This window comes from Dreissena polymorpha, chromosome 3, assembly GCF_020536995.1.
Source record: "Dreissena polymorpha isolate Duluth1 chromosome 3, UMN_Dpol_1.0, whole genome shotgun sequence".
Classification (NCBI taxonomy): Eukaryota; Metazoa; Mollusca; class Bivalvia; order Myida; family Dreissenidae; genus Dreissena; species Dreissena polymorpha.
Window position 1 is genome coordinate 135,110,938 of NC_068357.1, and position 9,438 is coordinate 135,120,375.

At 38.4% G+C, this 9,438-nt stretch overlaps 1 protein-coding gene across 5 annotated transcripts in view; it reads left to right on the forward strand.

The window, feature by feature from the left end:
- The window catches only part of LOC127871562 (sorting nexin-2-like), a 36,607-nt gene that overhangs the window by 22,874 nt on the left and 4,295 nt on the right, over positions 1–9,438 (forward strand). For 2 of the 5 annotated variants that reach the window (XR_008045452.1, XM_052414616.1), the window contains exons 8-11: positions 2,417–2,510; positions 3,786–3,991; positions 8,002–8,145; positions 8,727–8,879. Coding sequence is in view for 4 of the 5 variants with exons in the window: in XM_052414616.1 (XP_052270576.1) it covers positions 2,417–2,510; positions 3,786–3,991; positions 8,002–8,145; positions 8,727–8,879 (597 nt within the window). In the remaining variant the exon portion in view is untranslated. Of the gene's footprint in view, positions 1–2,416; positions 2,511–3,785; positions 3,992–4,631; positions 4,710–4,791; positions 4,870–4,951; positions 5,030–8,001; positions 8,146–8,726; positions 8,880–9,438 lie in introns of all 5 variants that reach the window. The other 3 variants (XM_052414618.1, XM_052414619.1, XM_052414620.1) reach the window with 3 other exon arrangements.

The following is a 9,438-nucleotide window of genomic DNA, read 5'->3' on the forward strand; positions in this document are numbered from 1 at the left end:
TCATAGATATTGCTTTCATACTTGGAACACTTGCAAACTATCATAAGGGTACAGTAAAACGACAAGTTGCATAACTCTGGTTGTCATTTTTACGGAATTATGGCCCTTTTTTGACTTAGTAACTTTGAATATATGGTTAAATTTTGTGTTTCGATCCACTTTACTTCTAAAGTATCAAGGCTATTGCTTTCAAACTTCAAAAACTTTCATGCTATCATGAGGTTACTGTACCTGGCAAGTTGAATTTTACCTTGACCTTTGAATGACCTTGACTCTCAAGGTCAAATTATTAAATTTTGCTAAAATTGCCATAACTTCTTTATTTATGATTAGATTTGATTGATACTTTGACAAAACTACTCTTTCCTGACATACCACAAAAGACTCCACCTAAACCATCCCCCGTGCCCTCCCCCCTCCCCCCCCCCCCCTGAATCCTCCCCCCCCTAATTATTATTTTTTTTTTTTTAAAGATCATCTCACAAATGACCACCACACCCTCACACTTTACCCCACCCCCCCTCACCCCACCCCCCCAATTTTTTTTTTGAAACGGTTTAAAAACACAAATATTTATTTTTATTATTTTATTTTTGAAATACTGTCCAACCATCGCACCCAAGAATCCCCCCCCCCAACCCACCCAACCTCGAATTTTTTTTTTTGCATTTTTTTTCCGCATTTTTGGAAGATAATGTAATAAATGTCCACACCCCCACACTATACACCCCTCTTCACTCCACCCCTCCCTCCTTTGTGATTGAAATTGAGAGTCCCTTCACCTTTAAAAATAGATGAGCGGTCTGCACCCGCAAGGCGGTGCTCTTGTTTTACTCCCTAGTCTGCACTGTTAAGGATGTATTCAAAGATGCACCAAAAATAAGATTTTTGTATTTTTGTGTTTAATTTGAACAAGCACAACATGTTGTATGCCTTTAAGACATACTGGTTGGGGACCAATAGTTGAAGTGGACCAGCATTGGAATATTTATTGATTTAAATCTTTTCAATCTTGCTGAACCAGCATGATTTTTTTTGCAGAAAATCATTTCTGTGATTGTTCTAATGTTTCCAACAAGTATTTATACAAATACAGCTTTTGTTAACATTAATCAAGTTAAAATTTGCTCTCCTATTGCTTGTGATATATATTGACCAGTGGACATGCACACAAAGTCAAAGTGGGGTGCATATTAAGGGCTAGCTTTTCTTTTTAATGAGTAACTATAACAAATAGTAACAATGCAAAATTATCATTATTTCAATTTTTTATTGTTTTCAAATTCGCTGCTGTTAATTTTTTAAATAATATCCATTTAAATAATTTGCAATTCATTATTTCAGTACAAACATTTTTTTGAATTTTGAATCAATTGATGGTGATAGGTATTTGCACAAGAAGAACCTAATAAAAAATTATTATTCAATTAAGAACATCTGAAGGATTAATGAATTTATATTCCGGTCTAATTCACTGTAAAATTCTGTCTTTGGTTATTAGTACTCCATTTAGCAATCAGTTGAATTAAGTGCCCTCATGTCAGAACGCATTAACATGCCAAGTCAACGCCATTACATTCTGGAAATTCAGAAATCTAAAGCAAAAAACAGCAAACCTCGCATCTGTCTTAGTTGTTTCCTTTCATTAAAATGCGCGTTAACAATATCAGATAGACATATATGGCATTTTATTTGGTCTATTGGTCCTTGACCAGTACTAGCCTTATTGCATGAACTTAAATAGATGGCAAGCTCTGTTAATTTTTAAAAGCACATGGCTGCTGTTTACACATATCTGAGTGGAAATTTTAGTACTGCATTAAATCAAGTTCCTCTGTCTGTTGATATTATGTGTAATTAACATTTAACTGTAATTAAGTTATTTTCTTAATAATTAAAAATTCTGTGCTTTAATTTGGTATTAGTTAATTGTTTTTTGTATTTTCAAAAGAGTTTGTTTTAGAAACTTTTATTTAGTGATGCATTGTCTGTATACATACTTACTTCAAAAGAAACAGGAGTAACTGTAGCATCAACAATACAAATACTTTTGCAGATCATTTTAAAGTGTATCACCATATTTGTATTTGAATAGCAGGATTCTTTAAATTGAAAAATAGAATTATAACATGAGAAAAAAAATTGAATCAAGTTAGTTTGTATTTTTTTGTTTAATTAACACCTTGAAATAATTGCAAGTGCATAAAATATTTACAGTTTGTGAAATTTAATTTCCTAAAACATTTTTTTGTCTGGAGCTTGATTATTTTACAGATACTTACTCAAACAGTAGAAGGGTATCAGGTAAATTATTCTCATACCCCCCGTTCCTCCTGTATAAATATGTATTGGTGCTTTGATATCTGTGGCTGTTGTTCTCAAGTTGACTCCAGTGCTATCTGTTCTTTGATTTCAGTGGTTTGAGGAGAAGACACAACAGATAGAAAACCTGGAGACTCAGCTACGGAAGCTGCATACGGCCATGGAGTCACTTGTCAACCACCGCAGAGGTGAGCACTTGGTAGCTATGGAATATTTAAATATGAGTCTCTCGTTGAGAAAAAGGGGCTATCTGCATGTGCATAAAGGGTTCTTCCATATTAGCAGGGATGACTTTTTCCGCTTAAAATGGATATCCAATAACAAGAAACTTACTTTGACATTAAAATTTCTTAAAGTGTTGTCCTTGATTAGCCTGTGAAGACTGGGAAAACAATTTACTCACATACATCAAGGCTTGTTTACCCAGAGCAAGGCGCATATAGAAATTGAACTGGCTACTTTTCAGCTCACCTGAGCATGACCTGCTAGGGTAAGCTATTGTGATGAGTCAAAGTACATCAGCAAAGGTTTGTTATCCATCGTCCCACACCCAACAATTTCCTAAAAAATGGCTTATCTGAACCCACCTGGTGAATTTTTACTGTTAAAAGCCAGGACAGACCTGGAATGAATTTCCAAGTTAGTCCACACATATTTTCCTTGTGCCAGCCTGTATTTTTATGTCCCCCACCACTATAGTGGAGGACATATTGTTTTTGCCCTGTCTGTTAGTTGGTTGGTTTGTGTGTTTGTTTGCTCCAACTTGAACATTTTGCAATAACTTTTGCAATATTGAAGATAGCAACTTCATATTTGGCATGCATGTGTATCTCATGGAGCAGCACATTTTAAGTGGTGAAAGGTCAAGGTCAAGGTCATCCTTCAAGGTCAAAGTCAAATATATAGCTTCAAAGCTGCGCAGAAGGGGACATAGTGTTTCTGACAAACACATATCTTGTTTAGAAGTAATATTGCATATATAATGGTATCAACCCATGTGACCCAACCAGGGCCATCATGGCCCTCTTGTTTTTCAAAAGTTTGTGTATAAGCACTGCACCTGTCATCAGCAAACAGAGTGTGAGAGTAGGTTTACTAGAGTCACTCTGTTACTTTATTGGTCTGTTGGTTGATCTGTCCACATAAAATATGGGATGTTTATGGAGCGAACTACTTGCTCATACTCTATAGATTATATTGAAACTTCAAATATTTCGTCACAGTAAAGTGTAGATGTGCGAGACACCTACTCATGCCAAATGATCAACACACTCCTTAATTATTTGTTCTTAAGCATAGCTGACAAAAAAGTGAGGGTTTAGAAGTAAAATATGTGACAAAGTTATAGTTACCACTGAACTGAAAATTTCCTTTTTCATGTGGCCATTAGATTTAAAATAGCTTTTTTTAATGTTTGAATTTAAGACAATCACATACACTTGTATAATGGATTTCTATTTCAGAGCTGAGTCTATCAACAGCAACATTTGCCAAGTCTGCGGCCATGTTGGGAGCCTCGGAGGAGCACACAGCCCTGTCTCGTGCACTGTCCCACCTGGCAGAGACTGAGGAGAAGATAGAGCAGCTGCACAAAGAGCAGTCAGAACAGGACTTCTACATCATGGCAGAGCTCCTTAAGGACTACCTGGCCTTACTTGGGGCTGTCAAGGTAAGGAGCAGTCAGAACAGGACTTCTACATCATGGCAGAACTCAAGGACTACCTGGCCTTACTGGGGGCTGTCAAGGTTAAGGTGCAGTCAGAACAGGACTTCTACTTCATGGTAGAGCTCCTCAATGACTACCTGGCCTTACTGGGGGCTGTTAAGGTAAGGGGCAGTCAGAACAGGATTTCTACATCATGGCATAGCTCCTCAAGGACTACCTGGCCTTACTGTGGGCTGTCGAGGTAAGGAGCAGTCAGAACAGGACTTCTACATCATGGCAGAACTCCTCAAGGACTACCTGGCCTTACTGGGGGCTGTCAAGGTAAGGGGCAGTCAGAACAGGACTTCTACATCATGGCATAGCTCCTCAAGGACTACCTGGCCTTACTGGGGGCTGTTAAGGTAAGGGGCAGTCAGAACAGGACTTCTACATCATGACAGAGCTCCTCAAGAACTACCTGGCCTTACTTGGGGCTGTCAAGGTAAGGAGCAGTCAGAACAGGACTTCTACATCATGACAGAGCTCCTCAAGGACTACCTGGCCTTACTGGGGGCTGTCAAAGTAAGGAGCAGTCAAAACAGGACTTCTACATCATGACAGAGCTCCTCAAGGACTACCTGGCCTTACTGGGGGCTGTCAAGGTAAGGAGCAGTCAGAACAGGACTTCTACATCATGACAGAGCTCCTCAAGGACTACCTGGCCTTACTGGGGGCTGTTAAGGTAAGGGGCAGTCAGAACAGGACTTCTACATCATGACAGAGCTCCTCAAGAACTACCTGGCCTTACTGGGGGCTGTCAAGGTAAGGAGCAGTCAGAACAGGACTTCTACATCATGACAGAGCTCCTCAAGGACTACCTGGCCTTACTGGGGGCTGTTAAGGTAAGGGGCAGTCAGAACAGGACTTCTACATCATGACAGAGCTCCTCAAGAACTACCTGGCCTTACTGGGGGCTGTCAAGGTAAGGAGCAGTCAGAACAGGACTTCTACATCATGACAGAGCTCCTCAAGGACTACCTGGCCTTACTGGGGGCTGTTAAGGTAAGGGGCAGTCAGAACAGGATTTCTACATCATGGCATAGCTCCTCAAGGACTACCTGGCCTTACTGGGGGCTGTCAAGGTAAGGAGCAGTCAGAACAGGACTTCTACATCATGGCAGAGCTTCTCAAGGACTACCTGGCCTTACTGGGGGCTGTCAAGGTGAGGGGCAGTCAGAACAGGACTTCTACATCATGACAGAGCTCCTCAAGGACTACCTGGCCTTACTGGGGGCTGTTAAGGTAAGGGGCAGTCAGAACAGGACTTCTACATCATGACAGAGCTCCTCAAGAACTACCTGGCCTTACTGGGGGCTGTCAAGGTAAGGGGCAGTCAGAACAGGACTTCTACATCATGGCATAGCTCCTCAAGGACTACCTGGCCTTACTGGGGGCTGTTAAGGTAAGGGGCAGTCAGAACAGGACTTCTACATCATGACAGAGCTCCTCAAGGACTACCTGGCCTTACTGGGGGCTGTTAAGGTAAGGGGCAGTCAGAACAGGACTTCTGCATCATGACAGAGCTCCTCAAGGACTACCTGGCCTTACTGGGGGCTGTCAAGGTAAGGGGCAGTCAGAACAGGACTTCTACTTCATGGTAGAGCTCATCATGGCAGAGCTCCGCAAGGACTACCTGGCCTTACTGGGGGCTGTAAAGGAAACACAGCAAGGGAGATGTGGCGTGTGAAAAGCCAGGCTATGTTTAGAGATGAAGTGAATTTTAATCCCCGTCAAGCCTGTGCAGTCTGAGAAAACACTTTTGTTTTTATTTTTCCTCATTGTTGGTTAAGATAGGTTTTTACCCAAATTTTGGGATAATTATATGCAACTAAGAGAATCATTTAAATTTTCATTTTTATTAAATGAAATATTTACAGTGATGATTTAATCTCTTTATGAACAATATAATGATTGAAACGATATAATCAGAATTAATTCATTTACAGAAAAAAATAGCTTTTTCATTTAGCCTACACGCATGACACTCACAAAGTAATTTCAATTGTACAAGTCACTTGTCAGCAAGTAGAAAGTGTAAAATTTTAACATTTTAAGTTCACATAAATTGTCAAAACTGATAGCAATATTTAGGGTACAGATATTATTGATGGGGTCTTGGTGTCTAAAAATTCCTTTTTATAGCTATAGAGTGAAAATTGGGAAACAGATCTTTTTCCTGTATTTGTATACCGGTATCTTAATGTTGGACAAAAATGACATCAACATTTATTTCAATGGGGATTTTCTTTATTGAAGACTTTTTCCTGTTGATTATATTGACGTGATTGAAGTAAGTGAAGTTTGACATTATGGGAGTCGGTCTGTTGGTTGGTTTGGTGGTTGGCTGGTTTGTCAGTCTGAATACATTTCTAAGTTTATTGAGCAATTATTTCTTAACCAGTAAAGAGGAATTAGTTTTGTCATCACCATGAAGTGAAGATGTGCAAGAATCTTGTTATGTCAAATGTTCCATACATTCCTGAATTATTTCATGGCTTGAAATCAGATCAATATGCTTGCAAAATGCAAGTTAAAGTTGTAAAATGCAAGTAAGATTTTTAAAGCTTTCAAAATTTTGATACTGAATATCTGCCAATGGTCTTTTAAGCAGTTTTGTTCCAAGGAGTATGCAAGCTCTACATCAGTATAATGCAGATCTGCTATACCATTATCCACTGCTGCTGTAAATTCAAATGCTCCACAATAATTAGTTACTTACTTACTTAGTTACTTACTTACTTACTTACTTACTAACTCACTCACTCGCTCACTCACCTACTTACTTACTTACTTACTTACTCACTTACTTACTTACGTACCTTCTTGACTAACTGACTTTCTCACTCACTCACTTACTCACCCACTCATTCACTAACTCACTCACTCACTTACTTACTTCACCCTGTCTTAGCTGGTCCTGAGCCCTTACTTTGGCTTCATGCCAGGACAGGGAGACGGTCTTGAGCTTCTATTTAAGTGTTGTTTTTTCCATTTCAGGGCAGGTGTCTTTTTTTCCTCTTTTCTTTTTGTATCCCAATCAATGATTTGGTGGACAATTCTTGTTTTATGCCCCCAAAGGAGGGCATATAGTGATCGGACTGTCCGTCTGTCTTTCCGTCACACTTTGCGTTTAGGTTTCGTAAAATGCTCATAACTTTTATGTCCCTTGATATGAAACCTTCATATTTGGTATGCATGTGTATATGGACAAGGCCTTTACATACGCACACAAATTTTGACCCCTGTGACCTTGACGTTGAACTTAGGGTCCGCGTTTAGGTTTCGAAATCTGCGTTTAGGTTTCGAAAAATGCTCATAACTTCTATGTCCTTTGAGATATAACCTTCATATTTGGTATGCATGTGTATATGGACAAGGCCTTTCCATGCGCACATAAATTTTGACCCCTGTGACCTTGACCTTGAACTTAGGATCCGCGTTTAGGTTTCAAAATCTGCGTTTAGGTTTCAAAAAATGCTCATAACTTCTATCAAAGCGTTTATAGGGGGCATATGTCATCATATGGTGACAGCTCTTGTGTTGTTTTTTTTGTTGTTTTTTTCTGTTTGGTTCCATGTGGAGGGTGTGTCCAACTTTGTGTTGGCTTCTGTTTTTGGGCCTAACTTTGTTATTCTTCATGGGACTTTATTGAAGATTGTCTCAGCAGTATTGGAAAATCAGTAACAGACGGACACAAATTAAAAAAAATACTGTTTTATACTTTTATTTTTATTGTAAAATCTTGTTCCAGGGATCTAGAGTTGTTCAAACAAACTTTTGTTAGTTTTAAGCCCTGCATATGGCTTTAAATTTGGCTGATAAATCTAGCTGGGTATAATATACATTAAAAAAAGTTTGTGACAAAGCCATTGTACATGATTAAACACACGACTTCAAACACATGACACAGTTATGTATAGAAAACACACAGAGACAACATTGCAGCATGTTCTGACGGTTGTGATGTAATGCAGGAGGCCCTCCATGAGCGGGTGAAAGCCTTCAAGAACTGGAAAGATGCAGAGGCCACCCTGACCAAGAAGAGAGAGGTCAAGGCCAAGCTAGAACTGGCCCAGAAGACGGACAAAATATCAGCAGCAACTCAAGAAATCACTGATGTGAGTGGAACCAATATTCAATAAGTCATGGATTAACTAGACTTACTTTCCTGCTTCAAATATCCCAAGTTTGTTAAATTTCACCCTTCCTAATTTTGAACGTGCATCCCATGGTATGAGTAATTTTTCAAACATCTTGATATAATTTATATCGTATTACCTGGTATATTATTTAATCGTAATGTATTCATTTTTTATTGGTAAAAGCAAACTTGTTAATACACAGGCAGACAAAACAGATAAATGTTACCCTCTTATTTTTGTGAGAAGACGCCTAAATATTAATCAAATGAGGCCGATGGTCCTTCTTTTTTGTATTTAAAGACCTTATGTTGTTATTAAAAAAGGGAGACAATTCATTTAAGGGGAACATGCATGTTACTTCAGTTTTTTCATCTCAAAAATGTTGACTGATTTGGTTTTAGAAAAAGTTGAAAACATGAATCTTGATTCTCTGATAACTCAAAAGTACTCACAGTTTGGTTGATGAAATTTTGCAGGCAAATAGAGGTTTATATGGGGAATATTCACATGAAGTATATTTTCTCCCAAAAAAGCTTAATTGTGTAAAAAAATTTCAGTGGGTTCAAAGAGTAGAGAAAGGTCAGCGTGATTTTGATTCCATATCAGCTACAATGAGAAAGGAGATAGCGCGCTTTGACAAGGCACGCGTGACAGACTTCAAAACTAGTGTGATACAATACCTCCAGTCTCTCATGGAGAAACAACAACAGGTAAATTGTCTGCAGATTGTGCACATTATATTGCCAGGCACAAAAGTAGAGCGTTTACTGGATTTACCATGGATGTCTGTGTCTGCCTATTGGTCTGTCGCCTACACAAACTTGTCAGCAGCGTACTCATTTTTTTTACAATAAACAGCAATGAAATTTAAATGCATTTTTTAAGTTATGCTTGTGCAAGTATTTTTTTTCCTACATTTAATATTATGCCCCTTTTCCAACTTTCTATTAAAAGATTATTACATATTAAACATTAGTCATCATGATGTATATTTCATTTTTATGACATTTTTAGTACACGCTACATTTTACTGTGACAGGATTCACAGATTAATGTTTCTCCCCCCTTTTCCTTGAAATTGAAGATAGAGAATGAAATGTACCTACGTTGGTTAAAGACTAATTGTGAATAGAAAAAGGTTTTAATAAGAAAATTCTGTCCAAGCTTACTGTTGGCTTAATACATTTTTGATTCCTGTACTTTTCTTTATTTGTGATATTTCCCCTTTATACTGGTTTAATAGATAAGTGTGATATGGATGTTATTTAT